We start from the raw sequence: 21,465 nt of genomic DNA, 5'->3' as shown, positions 1-21,465 counted from the left end.
CCCAGACAGAAATGTCCTGACCCAGATTATTCATTTTTCTGACGTCGATTGAGGGTTTAATATTGGCCAGGAGAACAACATCAGAAATAGGAACAGGAGTCGGCCATTCAGCCCCTCGAGCCTGCTCCGCCATTTAATACCATCATGGCTGATCCGATCATGGACACAGCTCCACTTCCCTGCCCGCCCCCTTATCGGTTAACAAACTGAATAAATTTAAGACAGAGATAGACAATGTCCCGGCTTCCACAGCTCTCTGAGGCAGTGAATTCCACAGATTTACAACCCTCTGAGAGAAGAAATTCCTCCTCATCTCAGTTTTAAATGGGCGGCCCCTTATTCTAAGACCATGCCCCCCTAGTTCTAGTCTCCCCCATCAGTGGGAACATCCTCTCTGCATCCACCTTGTCAAGCCCCCCTCATAATCTTATACGTTTCGATAAGATCACCTCTCATTCTTCTGAACTCCAGTGTGTCGAGGCCCAACCTCCTCAACCTTTCCTCATAAGTCATCCCCCTCATCTCCGGAATCAACCGAGTGAACCTTCTCTGAACTGCCTCCAAAGCAAGTATATCCTTTCGTAAATATGGAAACCAAAACTGCACGCAGTACTCCAGGTGTGGCCTCACCAATACCCTGTATAACTGGAGCAAGACTTCCCTGCTTTTATACTCCATCCCCTTTGCAATAAAGGCCAAGATACCATTGGCCTTCCTGATCACTTGCTGTACCTGCAATTAATACTGCTCTTCTTCGAAATACCATGCGAGCTTTTACATGCACCTGAGAGAGCAGACGTGGCTTCGGGTTCTCTCTCATCCGAAGGGCGATACCTCGGCAAGTGCAGCACTCCCTCAGTACTGCCCCTCAGACAGTGCAGCACTCCCTCAGTACCGCCCCTCCGACAGTGCAGCACTCCCTCAGTACCGCCCCTCCGACAGTGCGGCGCTCCCTCAGTACTGTCCCTCTGACAGTGCAGCACTCCCTCAGTACCGCCCCTCCGACAGTGCGGCGCTCCCTCAGTACTGTCCCTCCGACAGTGCAGCACTCCCTCAGTACTGTCCCTCCGACAGTGCAGCACTCCCTCAGTACCGCCCCTCCGACAGTGCGGCACTCCCTCAGTACCGCCCCTCCGACAGTGCAGCACTCCCTCAGTACTGCCCCTCCGTCAGTGCGGCGCTCCCTCAGTACTGCCCCTCCGACAGTACGGCGCTCCCTCAGTACTGCCCCTCCGACAGTGCAGCACTCCCTCAGTACCGCCCCTCCGACAGTGCAGCACTCCCTCAGTACCGCCCCTCCGACAGTGCAGCACTCCCTCAGTACCGTCCCTCCGACAGTGCAGCACTCCCTCAGTACTGTCCCTCCGACAGTGCAGCACTCCCTCAGTACTGTCCCTCCGACAGTGCGGCACTCCCTCAGTACTGTCCCTCTGACAGTGCGGCACTCCCAGAGTACCGCCCCTCCGACAGTGCGGCACTCCCTCAGTACCACCCCTCCAACAGTGCAGCACTCCCTCAGTACCGCCCCTCCGACAGTGCGGCGCTCCCTCAGTACTGCCCCTCCGACAGTGCGGCGCTCCCTCAGTACCGCCCCTCCGAAAGCGCTGTACGGCTACTCACAGCTGGTTGAGCATGCGCTGCATCTCCTGGTTGATGTTGGCCGAGGTGCTCTGGTCCTCCTCCTCGTCCTCATCCCCCAGCTTCCGCGAGACCTCGCTCTCCGTCAGCGAAGTCTCCTCCTCGTTGACTGGCTTACGGTCCTTCTTCCTGCCGAGTGACGGCACCTGAATGGGAAACAAGCTGTGTGACTAGAGGCGGGAGCGGTGAGGGAGAGGGGGGCGGGCGAGGGGACGGGGGGGCGGCGACGGGGGGCGAGGCGAGACACAGTCACAGGGCGGGGGGAGTGGGTGGTGTGGGGACCCTGGAACCACTGACCTGGAACATTTGGATCATGTCCTCACAGTTCCTCTGCTGGGCCACGTCGCAGAGCTTGGCCGTGATGTCGATGCGGCGACAGATATCCATATCCACCCTCATGGCCTTCTCCTGAATCTTACTGTCCAGGTCCGACAGATTCTGGAGCAACGAGAGAGAGTGAGAGTGAGAGTGAGAGTGAGAGTGAGAGTGAGAGTGAGAGTGAGAGTGAGAGTGAGAGTGAGAGTGAGAGTGAGAGTGAGAGTGAGAGTGAGAGTGAGAGAGTGAGAGTGAGAGAGTGAGAGTGAGAGTGAGAGAGTGAGAGTGAGAGTGAGAGTGAGAGAGTGAGAGAGAGAGAGAGAGAGTGAGAGTGAGAGAGGGCGCCCCCCCCCCCCCACACACCCCTCACTCACACACACACCGCCCCCCCCCCCCCGCTCGCGCACACACACCCCCCTCACTCACACACACACACACACCCCCCTCACTCACTCCCTGGACACTGCACCCTCCCTCCACCACCCCCCCCTCCCCTCCCTCCACCGCCCCCCCCCCCGCTCCCCGGACCCTGCACCCGCCCGTTCCCACGGACCCGCGACCCCCCCTTTTACCACTCCCCCACTGACTTACATTGCTCATTAACCCTTTGAAGACCACCAGCTCGGCCTTGAGTTGTTGCACCTTCAGCACCAGCTCGTCCTGCTCAGCCTCAGCCTGCTGGGATTCCTGTAACCATATGACATGGGGGGCGGGGGTTAGAGCAGGCGCCGAGGGGGGAGGGGTGAGAGCGGGCACCGAGGGGGGGAGGAGTGAGAGCGGGCGCCGAGGGGGGGAGGGGTGAGAGCGGGCACTGAGCACCAAGACAGACTATTATCTGAATGGCGGCAGACTAGGAAAAGGGGAGGTGCAACGAGACCTGGGTGTCATGGTACATCAGTCATTGAAGGTTGGCATGCAGGTACAGCAGGCGGTGAAGGCGGCAAATGGTATGTTGGTCTTCATAGCGAGAGGATTTGAGTATAGGAGCAGGGAGGTCTTACTGCAGTTGTACAGGGCCTTAGTGAGGCCACACCTGGAATATTGCATAGTTTTGGTCTCCTAATCTTGCTATTGAGGGAGTGCAGCGAAGGTTCACCAGACTGATTCCCGGGATGGCAGGTCTGACATATGAGGAGAGACTGGATCGCCTGGGCCTGTATTCACTGGAATTTAGAAGGATGAGAGGGGATCTCACAGAAACATATAAAATTATCTTCGGGACGGACAGGTTAGATGCAGGAAGAATGTTCCTGATGTTGGGGAAGTCCAGAACCAGGGGTCACAGTCTTAGGATAAGAGGTTGGCCATTTAGGACCAAGATGAGGAGAAACCTGTGGAATTCCCTGCTGCAGAGAGTTGTTGGTGCCAGTTCATTAGATATATTCAAGAGGGAGTTAGATATGGCCCTTACAGCTAAAGGGATCAAGGGGTATGGAGAGAAAGCAGGAAAGGGGTACTGAGGGAATGATCAGCCATGATCTTATTGAATGGTGGTGCAGGCTCGAAGGGCCGAATGACCTACTCCTGCACCTATTTTCTATGTTTCACTGGGGGGGAGGGGGGGGGTTTAGAGCGGGCGCCGTCAGGGGAGGGGGGGGGCGGACGCGAGGGGGTGGGGATTAGGGATGAGTTTATGATTCAGGTTAAAGTTTCGGGAGTGGGTTCGGCAAAGGCTGAGAGTTGGGGTCGGGGTTAGAGGTCAGCTTGAGGTCAGGCAGAGAGAAAGAGCAAAGCCTAAGCTAGAATTGAGTGGAAGAGATCTGATCAAGGTCATAAACCTGAGTGTTCAGGGTTAAGGTTAAGGGTTTGTTCGGATGAAAGGCTAACTGTTCGGGTGAATGGTTAGGGTTAAGAGTTGAAGGTTAGGGGTTTAAGCGTTAGGGGGTTAAGGGTCAAGTTCAGATTCAGGTAGACTGAGCTGGAGATTGGGGTCAGAGGTTAGTGTTCTGACCGAGTTTGATGGGACTGCAGGTCGGGGGTTAGGGGTCAGAGGTGAGGGGTGAGTGTTGTGACCGAGTTTGATGGGACTGCAGGTCGGGGGTCATGTTGCTTTCTGCACAGAAACACTGAGTGTTTATCAAATCCGTGGTCATGTTGTGGCGATTTATCCCGAACTGGGAGGGGTTGCTCCAGAGAACGGTCATATTCCTTACCTCCTCCAGGGTCCCAATCCTGTCCTGAAGCTCAACTCGTAACAGGTATTCCTGCTCCCACCTAGAGCCAGGAAAAGGACAGAGGCAGTCAACATGGATAGTGAGAGAGAGTGAGACCGAGAGAGAACACAAGAACATAAGAATTAGGAACAGGAGTAGGCCATCTAGCCCCTCGAGCCTGCTCCGCCATTCAATAAGATCATGGCTGATCTGGCCGTGGACTCAGCTCCACTTACCCGCCCTCTCCCCGTAACCCTTAATTCCCTTATTGGTTAAAAATCTATCTATCTGTGATTTGAATACATTCAATGAGCTAGCCTCAACTGCTTCCCTGAGCAGAGAATTCCACAGATTCACAACCCTCTGGGAGAAGAAATTCCTTCTCAACTCGGTTTTAAATTGGCTCCCCCGTATTTTGAGGCTGTGCCCCCTAGTTCTGGTCTCCCCGACCAGTGGAAACAACCTCTCTGCCTCGATCTTGTCTATCCCTTTTATTATTTTAAATGTTTCTATAAGATCACCCCTCATCCTTCGGAACTCCAACGAGTAAAGACCCAGTCTACTCAATCTATCATCATAAGGTAACCCCCTCATCTCCGGAATCAGCCTAGTGAATCGTCTCTGTACCCCTCCAAAGCCAGTATATCCTTCCTTAAGTAAGGTGACCAAAACTGCACGCAATACTCCAGGTGCGGCCTCACCAATACCCTGTACAGTTGCAGCAGGACCTCCCTGCTTTTGTACTCCATCCCTCGCGCAATGAAGGCCAACATTCCATTCGCCTTCCTGATTACCTGCTGCACCTGCAAGGAGACTGCCTGGGAATACCAGGTGCAGTAGGTCTAAAAGAGTTTCATGCACAAGGACCCCCAGGTCCCTCTGCACCGCAGCATGTTGTAATTTCTCCCCATTCAAATAATATTCCCTTTTACTGTTTTTTTCCCCCCAAAGATGGATGACCTCACATTTTCCGACATTGTATTCCATCTGCCAAACCTTAGCCCATTCGCTTAACCTATCTAAATCTCTTTGCAGCCTCTGTGTCCTCAACACAACCCGCTTTCCCACTAATCTTTGTGTCATCTGCAAATGTTGTTACACTACACTCTGTCCCCTCTTCCAGGTCATCTGTGTATATTGTAAACAGTTGTGGTCCCAGCACCGATCCCTGTGGCACACCACTAACCATCGATTTCCAACCCGAAAAGGACCCATTTATCCCGACTCTCTGCTTTCTGTTAGCCAGCCAATTCTCGATCCATGCTAATACATTTCCTCTGACTCCGTGTACCTTTATCTTCCGCAATAACCTTTTGTGTGGCACCTTATCGAATGCCTTTTGGAAATCTAAATACACCACATCCATCGGTACACCTCTATCCACCATGCTCGTTATATCCTCAAAGAATTCCAGTAAATTAGTTAAACATGATTTCCCCTTCATGAATCCATGTTGCGTCTGCTTGATTGCACTATTCCTATCTAGATGTCCCGCTATTTCTTCCTTAATGACAGCTTCAAGCATTTTCCCCACTACAGATGTTAAACTAACCGGCCTATAGTTACCTGCCATTTGTCTGCCCCCTTTTTTTTTTTAAACAGAGGCGTTACAATAGCTGCTTTCCAATCCGATGGTACCTCCCCAGAGTCCAGAGAATTTTGGTAGATAGAGTAAAGCTCCCTCTATACTGCCCCATTAAACACTCCCAGAGCAGGTACAGCACGTTGTTAGATACAGAGTAAAGCTCCCTCTACACTGCCCCAGCAAACACTCCCAGGGCAGGTACAGGGGGTTAGATACAGAGTAAAGCTCCCTCTACACAGCCCCATCAAACACTCCCAGGGCAGGTACAGAGGGTTAGATACAGAGTAAAGCTCCCTCTACACTGTCCCCATCAAAACGGGGAAACATAATCTAAATGGCACAATTTGCAGGGAGAGACACACACACCTGGGGGTGTGCATACACAAGTATTTGAAGGAGGTAAGACAAGTGGATAAGGGTGTTTAATAAAAGTACATGGGTTCCTGCGCTTTATAATCAAAGGCATAGATTACAATAGTAACTGAGCTATGCCAAACCTTTATAAAACACAGGTTAGTCCCCAGCTGGAGTACTGTGTCCAATTCTGGGCACTGCACTTCAGAACAGATGTCAAGGTCTTGGAGAGGGTGCAGAGGAGATTTCGTGGAATAGTACGAGGGATGAACGACTGCAGTTATGTGGAGACACTGGAGAAGCTGGGGATTATTCGCCTGAAAGGACAGAAGGCGAAGGGGAAATATTATAGAGGCGTGCAAAATTATGAAGGGTTTTTGCCGCGTCGTCGGGGGGGCGTTACTGAGGGAGCGCCGCACTGTCGGAGGGGCGTTACTGAGGGAGCGCCGCACTGTCGGAGGGGCGTTACTGAGGGAGCGCCGCACTGTCGGAGGGGCGTTACTGAGGGAGCGCCGCACTGTCGGAGGGGCGTTACTGAGGGAGCGCCGCACTGTCGGAGGGGCGTTACTGAGGGAGCGCCGCACTGTCGGAGGGGCGTTACTGAGGGAGCGCCGCACTGTCGGAGGGGCGTTACTGAGGGAGCGCCGCACTGTCGGAGGGGCGTTACTGAGGGAGCGCCGCACTGTCGGAGGGGCGTTACTGAGGGAGCGCCGCACTGTCGGAGGGGCGTTACTGAGGGAGCGCCGCACTGTCGGAGGGGCGTTACTGAGGGAGCGCCGCACTGTCGGAGGGGCGTTACTGAGGGAGCGCCGCACTGTCGGAGGGGCGTTACTGAGGGAGCGCCGCACTGTCGGAGGGGCGTTACTGAGGGAGCGCCGCACTGTCGGAGGGGCGTTACTGAGGGAGCGCCGCACTGTCGGAGGGGCGTTACTGAGGGAGCGCCGCACTGTCGGAGGGGCGTTACTGAGGGAGCGCCGCACTGTCGGAGGGGCGTTACTGAGGGAGCGCCGCACTGTCGGAGGGGCGTTACTGAGGGAGCGCCGCACTGTCGGAGGGGCGTTACTGAGGGAGCGCCGCACTGTCGGAGGGGCGTTACTGAGGGAGCGCCGCACTGTCGGAGGGGCGTTACTGAGGGAGCGCCGCACTGTCGGAGGGGCGTTACTGAGGGAGCGCCGCACTGTCGGAGGGGCGTTACTGAGGGAGCGCCGCACTGTCGGAGGGGCGTTACTGAGGGAACGCCGCACTGTCGGAGGGGCGTTACTGAGGGAGCGCCGCACTGTCGGAGGGGCGTTACTGAGGGAGCGCCGCACTGTCGGAGGGGCGTTACTGAGGGAGAGCCGCACTGTCGGAGGGGCGGTACTGAGGGAGAGTCGCACTGTCGGAGGGGCGGTACTGAGGGAGAGTCGCACTGTCGGAGGGGCGTTACTGAGGGAGCGCCGCACTGTCGGAGGGGCAGTACTGAGGGAGAGCCGCACTGTCGGAGGGGCGTTACTGAGGGAGAGCCGCACTGTCGGAGGGGCGGTACTGAGGGAGCGCCGCACTGTCGGAGGGGCGTTACTGAGGGAGCGCCGCACTGTCGGAGGGGCAGTACTGAGGGAGTGCTGCACTATCGAAATTCTCATCCAACGGATGAAACGTTAAACCGAGACCCCATCTGCCCTCTCAGGTGGACGCAAAATATCCCACGGCCAGTAATTTGAAGAGCAAGAGTTATCACCCGTGTCCTGACCAACATTTACCCCTCAACCAATGTCACTGAAAAAATGATTAGCTGGTCATTATCGCATTGCTGTTTGTGGGAGCTTGCTGTGTGCAATTTGGCTGCTGAGTTTCCTGAATTCCAACAGTGACTACAGTTTAGAAACATAGAAAATAGGTGCAGGAGCAGGCCATTCGGCCCTTCGAGCCTGCACCGCCATTCAATGAGTTCATGGCTGAACATGCAACTTCAGTACCCCATTCCTGCTTTCTCGCCATACCCCTTGATCCCCCTAGTAGTAAGGACATCATCTAACTCCTTTTTGAATATATTTAGTGAATTGGCCTCAACAACTTCCTATGGTAGAGAATTCCACAGGTTCACCACTCTCTTGGTGAAGAAGTTTCTCCTCATCTCGGTCCTAAATGGCTTACCCCTTCTTAGACTGTGACCCCCTGGTTCTGGACTTCCCCAACATTGGGAACATTCTTCCTGCATCTAACCTGTCTAAACCCGTCAGAATTTTAAACGTTTCTATGAGATCCCCTCTCATTCTTCTGAACTCCAGTGAATATAAGCCCAGTTGATCCAGTCTTTCTTGATATGTCAGTCCCGCCATCCCGGGAATCAGTCTGGTGAGCCTTCTCTGTACTCCCTCAATAGGAAGAATGTCCTTCCTCAAGTTAGGAGACCAAAACTGTACACAATACTCCAGGTGTGGCCTCACCAAGGCCCTGTACAACTGTAGCAACACCTCCCTGCCCCTTTCCTCAAATCCCCTCGCTATGAAGGCCAACATGCCATTTGCTTTCTTAACCGCCTGCTGTACCTGCATGCCAACCTTCAATGCCTGATGTACCAGGTCTCGTTGCACCTCCCCTTTTCCTAATCTGTCACCATTAAACAGTAAATTCAGAGATCATGGTCCAGAACTTAAAGAAGGGTAACTTTGAAGGTATGAGGCGTGAATTGGCTGGGATAGATTGGCGAATGATACTTAAGGGGTTGACTGTGGATGGGCAATGGCAGACATTTAGAGACCGCATGGATGAATTACAACAATTGTACATTCCTGTCTGGCGTAAAAATAAAAAAGGGAAGGTGGCTTAACCGTGGCTATCTAGGGAAATCAGGGATAGTATTAAAGCCAAGGAAGTGGCATACAAATTGGCCAGAAATAGCAGCGAACCTGGGGACTGGGAGAAATTTAGAACTCAACAGAGGAGGACAAAGGGTTTGATTAGGGCAGGGAAAATGGAGTACGAGAAGAAGCTTGCAGGGAACATTAAGGCGGATTGCAAAAGTTTCTATAGGTATGTAAAGAGAAAAAGGTTAGTAAAGACAAACGTAGGTCCCCTGCAGTCAGAATCAGGGGAAGTCATAACGGGGAACAAAGAAATGGCAGACCAATTGAACAAGTATTTTGGTTCGGTATTCACTAAGGAGGATACAAACAACCTTCCGGATATAAAAGGGGTCAGAGGGTCTAGTAAGGAGGGGGAACTGAGGGAAATCTTTATTAGTCGGGAAATTGTGTTGGGGAAATTGATGGGATTGAAGGCCGATAAATCCCCAGGGCCTGATGGACTGCATCCCAGAGTACTTAAGGAGGTGGCCTTGGAAATAGCGGATGCATTGACAGTCATTTTCCAACATTCCATTGACTCTGGATCAGTTCCTATCGAGTGGAGGGTAGCCAATGTAACCCCACTTTTTAAAAAAGGAGGGAGAGAAAACAGGGAATAGTCTGTCTCTGTTTTTACCAAAGTGGATAACCTCACATTTACCCACATTATACTTCATCTGCCATGCATTTGCCCACTCACCTAACCTATCCAAATCACTCTGAAGCCTCATAGCATCCTCCTCGCAGCTCACACTGCCACCCAACTTAGTGTCATCCGCAAATTTGGAGATACTGCATTTAATCCCCTCATTTAAATTATTAATGTACAATGTAAACAGCTGGGGCCCCAGCACAGAACCTTGCGGTACCCCACTAGTCACTGCTTGCCATTCTGAAAAGTACCCATTTACTCCTACTCTGCTTCCTGTCTGACAACCAGTTCTCAATCCATGTCAGCACACTACCCCCAATCCCATGTGCTTTAACTTTGCACATTAATCTCTTGTGTGGGACCTTGTCGTAGTAGTCATTGGCTGCCAATGTGCTGTAAGTATTTACTGTTCATTCAGACCCACCAGCAAGAACTGGACGTTCAGGCTCAGGCTGATAAGTGGCAAGTAACATTCGCGCCACACAAGTGCCAGGCAACGACTACCTCCAATGAGCGAGAGTCTAACCACCGCCCCTTGAAATTCAACGGCGTTACCATCGCTGAATCCCCCACCTCAACATCTTAGGTGGTCACCGTTGACCCGAAACTTCCAGCGACATAAATACTGTGGGCACAAGAGTGGGTCAGAGGTTGGGTATTCTCACCTCCCGACTCCCCAAAGCCTTTCCGCTGTGTCCAAGGCACAAGTCTCCCGACTCGTGCTCCTGCTACTTCTCTGCTCCAAGGAGAACCTGCCCGGCTTCTCCACGTAACTGAAGGCCCTCAACTCTCGTACCATTCCAGTAAAGCTCCTCTGCACCCTTTCCAAGACCTGGACATCCCCCCCCCCTGAAGTGCGGTGCCCAGAACTGGACACAATACTCAAACATCCCTTTGCCCTCCTGTATGGCTCAGAGACCTGGACCATGTACAGCAGGACACCTCAAGTCGCTGGAGAAATGCCACCAGCGATGTCTCCGCAAGATCCTGCAAATCCCCTGGGAGGGCAGACGCACCAACGTTAGCGTCCTCGACCAGGCCGACATCCCCAGCATCGAAGCACTGACCACACTCGACCAGCTCCGCTGGGCAGGGCCACATCGTCCGCACGCCTCCGACACGAGACTCCCAAAGCGAGCGCTCTACGTGGAGCTCCTTCACAGCAAATGAGCCAAAGGTGGGCAGAGGAAACATAGAAACATACAAAGCAGGTGCAGGAGGAGGCCATTCGGCCCTTCGAGCCTACACCACCATTCAATAAGATCATGGCTGATCATGCAACTTCAGTACCCCATTCCTGCTTTCTCTCCATACCCCTTGATCCCTTTAGCCATAAGGGCATCTAACTCCCTTTTAAATATATCTAACAAACTGGCCTCAACAACTTTCTGTGGTCGAGAATTCCACAGGTTCACAATTCTCTGAGTGAAGAAGTTTCTCCTCATCCCGGTTCTAAATGGCCAACCCCTTATCCTTAGACTGTGACCCCTGGTTCTGGACTTCCCCAACATCGGGAACATTCTTCCTGCATCTAACCTGTCCATCCCCAGCATCGAAGCACTGACCACACTCGACCAGCCCCGCTGGGCGGGCCACATCGTCCACACGCCCCGATACGAGACTCCTAAAAGAAAGCGCTCTACTCGGAACTCCTTCGCGGCAAGCGAGCCCAAAGTGGGCAGAGGAAACGTTACAAGGGACACCCTCCCTGATAAAGTGCGACATCCTCATCGACACCTGGGAGCCCCTGGCCAAAGCCCAGTCCGCCCTAAGTGGAGGAAGTGCATCCGGGAGGGCGCTGAGCACCTCGAGTCTCGTTGCCGAGAGCGTGCAGAAAGCAAGTGCAGGCAGCGGAAGGAGCGTGCGGCAAACCTGTCCCACCCTCCCCTTCCCTCAACCACTGTCTGTCCCACCTGTGACAGGGACTGTGGCTCTCCTATTGGACTGTTCAGCCACCTAAGGACTCATGTTAAGAGTGGAAGCAACTCTGAGGGAGTGTCTATGACGATGATGCTTCTATTTATAACGCCCAGGACCCCATGTTTGAACCTCTCCAATCAGGTTCACCCCGCCGGTTGCCACAGCCCTAAAATGGCCTTAATCAAGGTCACAACTGATATCCCCTGAGAAAGTGCCTATGATGCCCTATCCCACATCGTCCTTCTCGAGCGGTCTGTAGTCGGCGCCTCACAACTTGAGCCTCCTCGGGGAAATCCCCTCCGTGCCTTTCAGTTCTGCGCGGAGGGGGATTCCTGCACGGGCTGCTCTTGCACGCACGCCACCTTGCCATCCTCGTCTGCTGCCCGGACACGCCATGGCGCGCCAGCTTGCCCTCCAGAGGAGGCGGCCGTCCCCGATAGAGTGCACTCTACCCCGGGAGACCTCCCTCTATTTGTTGGGGGCTTGGCCTGGAGGGTGGTGCCACGGAGCAGTCCCGGGCAATAAGTTTTTAAAGTCGCTTCGCGGGCTCCCAGGCCGCCTGCAATTTCCGCGGTCTGGATGAGTCCGAGTTCCACGTTTGTTTACCGAGTGCGCGAGGTTGCAGCCCCTGTTGCAATATTTGAAGGGGCTGCTCCTCAAATTCGGGTTTGCACTTCAGTCCCACACTCCTGATCTTTGGGCACCCTGTGTTCGGAGAGGGGGGGGGGGGGGGGGGGGAAGAAAGAGAGCGGGCAGGTCAGAGGGCCTCCTCGTAGGACTGCTCCTGGGCACGGCCAAGGTGGCCATCAGCCGGTGGGCGGTCGAGGGGCTTGTTCAGCCTGACTGCCTGCTTCTCTTCCGCGGTTACATCCGAGCCGGGGTGTCCACTGGGCGCCGGAGGGACTGGAGTGCATCATCACCCCCGGCAACCAAATTTTAATTTGATTGTAATGTCTAAAAGTTTGATTTGTTTAAGTTGTTGGTTTTAGTGGCCCCCCCACCTCCCCAACTGCCTTTTAGCCAGGGGGCACTTGTATAATGTGCGTTTCTAGTGCCCTGAAAAAAAACACGGGGGCACTTAAAACGTTTTTGGAGTGTGCCCCCACCCCTTTAATTTGGGGGCACGTGATAACTGATACAACTCAAAATAGTTGTAGCCTTTGACACGGTGGATCACTCACTCCTGCTCCCCCATCGTCCAGCTGGGTGGGACTGCATTTGCCTAATTCCATCGTACTTAGAATTATACAGACGTTCCAGCACAGAAGCCGGTGTTTAAACGCGACACCAGCCTCCTCCCAACCCTCTTCGTGTCACACCATTAGCATAGCCTCCCATTCCTTTCTCCCTCGTGTTTCAGAAATAGGAGCAGGAGTGGGCCATTCGGCCCCTCGAGCCTGCTCCGCCACTCAATACGATCACGGCTGATCCGATCATGGACTCAGCTCCACTTCCCTGCCTGCCTCCTTATCCCCTTATTGGTTAAGAAACTGTCCATCTCTGTCTTAAATTTATTCAATGTCCCGGCTTCCGCAGCTCTCTGGGACAGCGAATTCCACAGATTTACAAACCCTCAGAGAGAAGAAATTCCTCCTCGTCTCAGTTTTAAATGGGCGGCCCCTTATTCTAAGACCATGCCCCCTAGTTCTAGTCTCCCCCATCAGTGGGAACATCCTCTCTGCATCCACCTTGTCAAGCCCCCTCATAATCTCATACGTTTCGATAAGATCACCTCTCATTCTTCTGAATTCCAATGAGTAGAGGCCCAATCTCCTCAACCTTTCCTCAAAAGTCAACCCCCTCATCCCCGGAATCAACCGAGTGAACCTTCTCTGAACAGCCTCCAATGCAAGTACATCCTTCTGCAGGAGGGCGACGGTTGCGAAGTCCGGTTACTGATTGCAGTGCGGGCAGGGGGGGCGAAGGAACGGTGAGAGTTTGTAGAGGGTAGTGACTGGGGCAGCATGGGGCCAAGATCCTTCCTTAAATACGGAGACCAAAACTGCACGCAGTATTCCAGGTGTGGCCTCACCAATACCCTGTACAGTTGTCGCAGGACTTCCCTGCTTTTATACCCTATCCCCCTTTGCAATAAAGGCCAAGATACCATTGGCCTTCCTGATCACTTGCTGTACCTGCATACTAACTTTTTGTGTTTCATGCACAAGTACCCCCAAGGTCCCTCTGTACTGCGGCACTTTGCAATCTTTCTCCATTTAAATTATCATTTGCTTTTCTATTATTTCTGCCAAAGTGGATGACCTCACACTTTCCTACATCTGCCAAATTTTTACGCACTCACTTAGCCTGTCTATATCCCTTTGCAGATTTTTTGTGTCCTCCTCACAATTTGCTTTCCCATCCATCTTTGTATCATCAGCAAACTTGGCTACATTACACTCAGTCCCTTCATCCAAATCATTAATATAGATTGTCAATAGCAGAGGTCCCAGCACCGATCCCTGCGGCACCCCACTAGTCACAGTTTGCCAACCGGAAAATTATCCATTTATCCCGACACTGTTTCCTGTTAGTTAGCCAATCCTCTATCCATGCCAAGATATTACCCCCAACCCCGTGAACTTTTATCTTGTGCAGTAACCTTTTATGTGGCACCTTATCGAATGCCTTCTGGAAATCCAAATACACATCCACTAGTTCCCCTTTATCCACCCTGTTCGTTACATCCTCAAAGAACTCTAGCAAATTTGTCAAAATTCCCTTTCATAAAACCATGCTGACTCTGCTTGATTGTATTATGCTTTTCCAAATGTCCTGCTATTGCTTCCTTAATAATGGACTCCAGCATTTTTCTAACCACAGATGTTAGGCTAACTGGTCTATAGTTCCCTGCTTTTTGTCTGCCTCCCTTTTTATTTAAAAATAGGGGCGTTACATTTGCGGTTTTCCAATCTGCTGGGACCTCCCCAGAATCCAGGAAATGTTGGTGTATTACAAACAATGCATCCACTATCTCTGCAGCCACTCTTCTGAAGTCCCTAGGATGTAAGGCATCAGGCCCAGGGGACTTGTCCGCCTTTAGTCCCATTATTTTACCGAGTACTACTTCATTAGTGATAGGGATTGTATTAAGTTCCTCCCTCCCTATAGTCCCTTGATTATCCATTATTGGGATGTTTTTAATCTTATAGAAACATTTAAAATAATGAAAGGGATAGACAAGATCGAGGCAGAGAGGTTGTTTCCACTGGTCGGGGAGACTAGAACTAGGGGGCACAGCCTCAAAATACGGGGGAGTCAATTTAAAACCGAGTTGAGAAGGAATTTCTTCTCCCAGAGGGTTGTGAATCTGTGGAATTCTCCGCCCAAGGAAGCAGTTGAGGCTAGCTCATTGAATGTATTCAAATCACAGATAGATAGATTTTTAACCAATAAGGGAATTAAGGGTTATGGGGAACGGGCGGGTAAGTGGAGCTGAGTCCACGGCCAGATCAGCCATGATCCTTTTGAATGGCGGAGCAGGCTCAAGGGGCTAGATGGCCTACTCCTGTTCCATGTTCTTATGTTCTTAGTGTCCTCTACCGTAAAGGCTGATACAAAATATTTGTTCAACGTCTCTGCCATTTCCCGGAGGGTAGGGAACTCCAGAGCTTGAGGCCCAGGCAGCCGGAAGCACGGCCGGCAAAGGTGGAGCGATTAAAATCAGGGATGGACAAGAGGCCAGGGTTGGAGGGGCACAGAGATCTCGGGTGGGGGGGGGGGGGGGGGGGCGGTTGTGGGGCTGGAGGAGTTTATGGAGATAGGAAGGGGGCGAGGCCACAGAGGGATCTGGAGACAAGGATGAGAATTTTGAAATCGATTAACCGTCCAATAGCGTATCTATTACACCAGCACACTCTGAAAATAATTCCCCCAGTGCTGCAGAAAACAAGTGATTATTCAGCAAGTCTCCACAGCAATCGGATCCTTGACCCATCTTGTTTTAAGGTATTGCTGCAGATTACGATCGAACCCTGCAGCCATCCAGTCGGAGGCTATTGCATCATGACTTCTGATACCCGCCCTCCTGTATGGCTGAGAGACATGGACCATGTACAGTAGACACCTCAAGTCGCTGGAGAAATACCACCAACGATGTCTCCGCAAGATCCTGCAAATCCCCCGGGAGGACAGACGCACCAACGTTAGCGTCCTCGACCAGGCCAACATCCCCAGCATCGAAGCACTGACCACACTCGACCAGCTCCGCTGGGCAGGGCCACATCGTCCGCACGTCCTCAGACACGAGACTCCCAAAGCGAGCGCTCCACTCGGAATTCCGACACGGCAAGCGAGCCCCCGGTGGGCAGAGGAAACGTTAAAAGGGACACCCCCTCCCTGATGAAGTGCAACATCCCCACCGACACCTGGGAGTCCCTGGGCCCAAAGACCAGTCCTGCCCTAAGTGGAGGAAGTGCATCCGGGAGGGCGCTGAGCACCTCGAGTCTCGTCGCCGAGAGCGTGCAGAAACCAAGCGCAGGCAGCGGAAGGAGCGTGCGGCAAACCAGTCCCACCCTCCCCTTCCCTCAACCACCGTCTGTCCCACCTGTGACAGGGACTGTGGCTCTCGTATTGGGCTGTTCAGTCACCTGAGGACTCTTGTTAGAGTGGAAGCAAGTCTTCCTCGATTTCGAGGAACTGCCTATGATGATGACATGATACTTCTGGTGTACCCCAAGGATTGGTCCAAGAGCTGCTCCTCTTTCCGTGATCGGATCAGCCATGTTCTTATTGAATGGCGGAGCAGGTTCGAGGGGCTAGATGGCCTACTCCTGTTCCTAATTCTTATGTTCTTACTCATCTACATGTTGCCCCTTGGCGACATTACCCCAGAACACGGAGTCACTTTCCACATGTACGCTGACGACACACAGCTCTAAGAACATAGAAATAGGAGTAGGCCATACGGCCCCTCGAGCCTGCTCCGCCATTCAATACGATCATGGCTGATCCGATCATGGACTCAGCTCCACTTCCCCGCCCGCTCCCTTATCGGTTAAGAAACTGTCAATCTCTGTATTAAATTTATTCAATGTCCCGGCTTCCACAGCTCTCTGAGGCAGCGAATTCCACAGATTCACAACCCTCAGAAGAAATTCCTCCTCATCTCAGTTTTAAATGGGTGGCCCCTTATTCTAAGATCATGCCCCCTAGTTCTAGTCTCCCCCATCAGTGGAAACATCCTCTCTGCATCCACCTTGTCGAGCCCCCTCATAATCTTATACATTTCGATAAGATCACCTCTCATTCTTCTGAATTCCAATGAGTAGAGGCCCAACCTCCTCAACCTTTCCTCATAAGTCAACCCCCTCATCTCCGGAATCAACCGAGTGAACCTTCTCTGAACTGCCTCCAAAACAAGTATATCCTTTCGTAAATATGGAAACCAAAACTGCACGCAGTACTCCAGGTGTGGCCTCACCAATACCCTGTATAACTGGAGCAAGACTTCCCTGCTTTTATACTCCTTCCCCTGTAATAAGATACCATTGACCTTCCTGATCACTTGCTGTACTTGCTTACTAACCTTTTGTGTTTCAGGCACATGTAACTCCAGGTCCCGCTGTACTGCAGCACTTTGTAATTTTTCTCCATTTAAATAATAACTTGCCAAAGTGCATGACCTCACTTTCCAACATTATACTCCATCTGCCAAATTTTTGCCCAGTCACTTAGCCTGTCTATGTCCTTTTGCAGGTTTTTTCTGTCCTCCTCACACATTTTCCTCCCATCTTTGTATCGTCAGCAAACTTGGCTACATTACACTCGGTCCTTTCTTCCAAGTCGTCAATATAGATTGTAAATAGTTGGGGTCCCAGCACTGATCCCTGCGACACCCCACTAGTCACTGATTGCCAACGCGAGAAAAAAACATTTATCCTGGCTCTCTGTTTTCTGTTCATTAGCCAATCCTCTATCTATGCTAATATATCACCCCCAAGCCCGTGAACTTTTATCTTGTGCAGTAACCTTTTATATGGCGCCTTGTCAAATGCCTTCTGGAAGTTCAAATACACCACATCCACTGGTTCCCCTTTATCCACCCTGTTCGTTACATCCTCAAAGAATTCCAGCAAATTTGTCAAACATGACTTCCCCTTCATAAATCCATGCTGACTCTGCTCTACCTCACCACCACGTCCCTCGACCCCTCCAGAGTCTCCAAATTGTCAGACAGCTTGTCCGACATCCAGTTCTGGATGATCAGAAATTTCCTCCAAATAAATATCGGGGACACTGAAGCCAATGTCTCTGCCACAAACTGCGTTTCCTTTGTCACTGACTCCTTCCCTCTCCCTGGCAACTGTCTTAGCCCGAACCAAACTGTTCATAACCTTCGTGACCTATTCGACCCCGACATGAGCTCCCAACCACATATTCTCTCCATCACTACGACCGCCTATTTCCACCTCCGTAACATCGCCCGTCTCCGCCCCCATTTCCTCTCATAAGAAAACAGAATAGGAGCAGGAGTCAGCCATTTGGCCCCTTGACCCTGCTTCGCCATTCACTAAGATCACGGCTGATCTGATCGTGGACCCAGCTCCACTTCCCTGCCCGCTCCCCATAACCCTTTACTCCCTTGGCGGCCAAAAAATCCGGCTATCTCCGCCTTAAATATATTCAACGACCCAACCTCCACAGCTCTCTGGGGCAGAGAATTGCACAGATTTACAACCCTCAGAGAGAAGAAATTCCTCCTTATCTCAGTTTTAAATGGGCGCCCCCTTATTTTAAGACCATGTTCCCTAGTTTTAGTTTCCCTTCTGAGTGGAAACATCCTCTCTGCATCCACCTTGTCATGCCCCCTCGTTTCGATAAGATCACCTCTCATTCTTCTGAATTCCAATGAGTAGAGGCCTAACCTCCTCAACCTTTCCTCATAAGTCAACCCCCTCATCCCCGGAATCAACCAAGTGAACCTTCTCTGAACTGCCTCCAAAGGAAGTATATCCTTTCGTAAATATGGAAACCAAAACTGCACGCAGTACTCCAGGTGTGGCCTCACCAATACCCTGTATAACTGGAGCAAGACTTCCCTGCTTTTATACTCCATCCCCTTTGCAATAAAGGCCAAGATTCCATTGGCCTTCCTGATCATTTCCTGTACCTGCATACTAACCTTTTGTGTTTCATACACAAGGACCCCCAGGTCCCACTGTACTGCAGCACTTTTTCTCCATTTGCATTATAATTTGCTGAAACCCTCAACCATGCCATCGTTACTTGACTATTCCAATGCTCCCCCATTCTACTCCATGTAAACTTAAGGTCATCCAAAACTCTACTGCCCGTGTCCTAACTCGCACCAAGTCCCGCTCACCCATCACCCCCGTGCTCGCCGACTGAACTACATTGACTCTGGCCTGGCATTGCCTCGAAATTAAAATTCTCAGCCTTGTTTTCAAATCCCTCCATGGCCCTCACCCCTCCCCAGCTCGAATCTCCTCCAGCCCCACAATCACCCCCGCTTCCCCCCCCTCTCCCCGAGGTATCTGCGCTCCTCTAATTCTGGCTTCCCGTGCATCCGTGCTCCATTCCTAGGCCTGTGTGTTTACAGAATTCAATCCGTGCCGTGTTACTGGCTTTTAAACCCCCGCCGTTTTCTCCGACTGAATGTCGTGATTGATATCCCTGTTCCTCGACCTCAATGTCCACCGACTCCCAAGACGAGACCATCAACGCCCAGTACATCATCGCCCAGTCCCTCATAGTGACACCATCTCCTCGAACCTCCGTCATTACCCCTCGAACCCCCCATACACAGACCCACTGCCCCTCGAACCCCCCTATACACAGACCCACTGCCCCTCGAAACCCCCCCATACACAGACCCACTGCCCCTCGAACCCCCCATACACAGACCCACTGCCCCTCGAACCCCCCATACAGACCCACTGCCCCTCGAACCCCCCATACACAGACCCACTGCCCTTCGACCCCTTCGAATACCCTACAACCCCCAACCCCTCAAAATCCCACACAAAGATCTCCTGCCCCTCAAACCCCCCAATACCCCTCGAACCTCCCCTACAATGACCCCCCTGGCCCTCGAACCCCCCCAATACCCCTCAAACCTCTCATACAAAGACTCCTCTATAGATCACCCCACCTCCTACCTGTGTTTCAGCTCGTCCCGTTCCCGCTTCACCTTGGCCAGCACATTGTAGAGGGCCCGGATCTCAGGGGTAATGGTGTCGATCTGCACACCCACCCCGTCCGGCCGCGTTCCTTGCATCACCCCTGCTGTCCGCCGCTGCCACGGCCCCCACGGCGGGGGAGGCCCCGTGGCCGCGATGCTACCCGGCCCAGGGAAGGGGGGAGCCAGCCCCGAGCCGCGAGGCTGGCTGTAAGCCCAGAGACCGGGGGATGCGGAGGCAGACCCCCCCAAGGAGAGCTGAGGCCGGAACGCCGAGGGGGAGGAGGAGGAGGAGGAGGAAGAGGAAGCCCTGGCGGAGGGGAAGGGAGGTCGGAAGGAGGAGGAGGGGGAGGAGAGCTGAGGTCGGAGGGAGGAGGAACAGGCACAGGAGGAGCCCACAGAGGCGAACTGAGGCCGAGAGGAGGAGGAGGGGGAGGCCAGGGAGGGGGAGGAGGAGGAGGAGGAAGTTCCCAGGGAGGGTAGCTGAGGCCGAGGGGTGGACGGCCCCAGGGAAGGGGAGGCAGAGGAAGATCCCACTGGGGAGAACTGAGGCTTAAGGGGGGAGGGGGAGGCAGCGGAAGACCCCAGTACGGAGGTGGAAGAGGAGGACGGCCCTGTGGCGGAGGTGGAGGCCGTGGGCGGCCCTGTGGCGGAGGTGGCAGCCTCTGGTGGCCCCGGGGCGGAGCTGCAGGCCGCGGACGGTCCTGTGGTGGAGGGGGCAACCTCTGGTGGCCCCAGGGCGGAGGATGGCCCCGGGGCGGAGCTGGGGGCCGCGGACGGTCCCGGGGCCGAGCTGGAGTCCGCGGACGGCCCTGCGGCGGAGGATGGCGCCGGGGCGGAGCTGGAGGCCGCGGGCGGCCCTGTGGCGGAGCTGGAGGCCGCGGACGGTCCTGCGGCGGAGGATGGCGCCGGGGCGGAGCTGGAGGCCGCGGGCGGCCCTGTGGCGGAGCTGGAGGCCGCGGACGGCCCTGTGGCGGAGGATGGCGCCGGGGCGGAGCTGGAGGCCGCGGACGGCCCTGCGGCGGAGCTGGAGGCCGCGGACGGCCCTGCGGCGGAGCTGGAGGCCGCGGACGGCCCTGCGGCGGAGCTGGAGCCGCGGCCTAGATTGGGCCCGGCGGCCGGGGGGAAGGCGGTCTGCACGGCCTGCGAGCGGGTGCGGGCCCGGGGCGGGGCGGCGGCCTCGAGCAGCTGCTTCTCCAGCAGCCGGTTGCGGCGCTCGAGCTCGTGGACGCGGGCCAGGAAGCAGCGGAAGCGCAGGTTGAGGGTCTTGAGGACGCTGATGTTGGAGCCCAGGTGGTGGCGGAGAGCCAGTGTGGTGCCGGGGCCCGGGGCCTGCGAGGGGACAGAGGCGGCGGGGCCGGGCGGCAGCTCGCCCAGCGGCAGGCCCAGGCCCAGTGGCAGCCCCAGGCCCAGCGGCAGGCCCAGTCCCAGGCCGCCCAGGCCCAGTCCCAGCCCCTCCGGGGACAGCGGCTCCGAGCCCGGCAGCAGCAGCACGTTCGGCCCGAACATCCCCAGCGTCGTCATAGTGACCGAGTGAGGAGGGGGAGGGGTCTGTGTGTGACGTCGAAGGGGGGAGGGGTCTGTGTGACGTGTGAGGGGGAGGGGTCTGTGTGACAGAGGGGGAGGGGTCTGTGTGACTGAGGGGGAGGGGTCTGTGTGACTGAGGGGGAGGGGTCTGTGTGACTGAGGGGGAGGGGTCTGTGTGACAGAGGGGGAGGGGTCTGTGTAACTGAGGGTGTGGAGTCTGTGTGACTGAGGGGGAGGGGTCTGTGTGACTGAGGGGGAGGGGTCTGTGTGACTGAGGGGGAGGGGTCTGTGTAACTGAGGGGGAGGGGTCTGTGTGACTGAGGGGGAGGGGTCTGTGTAACTGAGGGGGAGGGGTC

General features: G+C 54.1%; 1 protein-coding gene across 2 annotated transcripts; it reads right to left on the bottom strand.

Moving 5' to 3' along the window:
* Positions 1-1,327: 1,327 nt before the first annotated feature.
* Positions 1,328-21,112, bottom strand: LOC139241499 (non-homologous end joining factor IFFO1-like). 2 transcript variants are annotated; one of them, XM_070870022.1, is made up of 5 exons: positions 19,563-21,112; positions 4,107-4,167; positions 2,545-2,640; positions 1,936-2,076; positions 1,331-1,784 (listed from the first exon to the last, which is right to left on the bottom strand). In XM_070870022.1, exons 1-5 carry the CDS (start codon positions 21,104-21,106, stop codon positions 1,617-1,619), a joined length of 2,010 nt encoding a protein of 669 aa, XP_070726123.1. In that variant the 5' UTR covers positions 21,107-21,112; the 3' UTR covers positions 1,331-1,616. The 2 variants fall into 2 exon arrangements, with proteins under 2 accessions (XP_070726124.1, XP_070726123.1); XM_070870023.1 differs by lacking the exon at positions 2,545-2,640 and having other exon boundaries at positions 1,328-1,784.
* Positions 21,113-21,465: the final 353 nt, after the last annotated feature.

This window comes from Pristiophorus japonicus, unplaced genomic scaffold (assembly GCF_044704955.1).
Source record: "Pristiophorus japonicus isolate sPriJap1 unplaced genomic scaffold, sPriJap1.hap1 HAP1_SCAFFOLD_1090, whole genome shotgun sequence".
NCBI classification, from domain to species: Eukaryota; Metazoa; Chordata; class Chondrichthyes; family Pristiophoridae; genus Pristiophorus; species Pristiophorus japonicus.
Note: the sequence above shows the minus strand (reverse complement) of the source record. Positions and strands in the feature narration are given on the sequence as shown.

Coding starts and splice junctions, on each gene's coding strand:
- LOC139241499 (XM_070870022.1), bottom strand. CDS start 21,106: ATGACGACGCTGGGGATGTTCGGGCCGAACGTGCTGCTGCTGCCGGGC. Junction 4,168..19,562: donor CGGGACGAGCTGAAACACAG/GTAGGAGGTGGG, acceptor TCCTGGCTCTAG/GTGGGAGCAGGAATACCTGT. Junction 2,641..4,106: donor GGATTGGGACCCTGGAGGAG/GTAAGGAATATG, acceptor ATATGGTTACAG/GAATCCCAGCAGGCTGAGGC.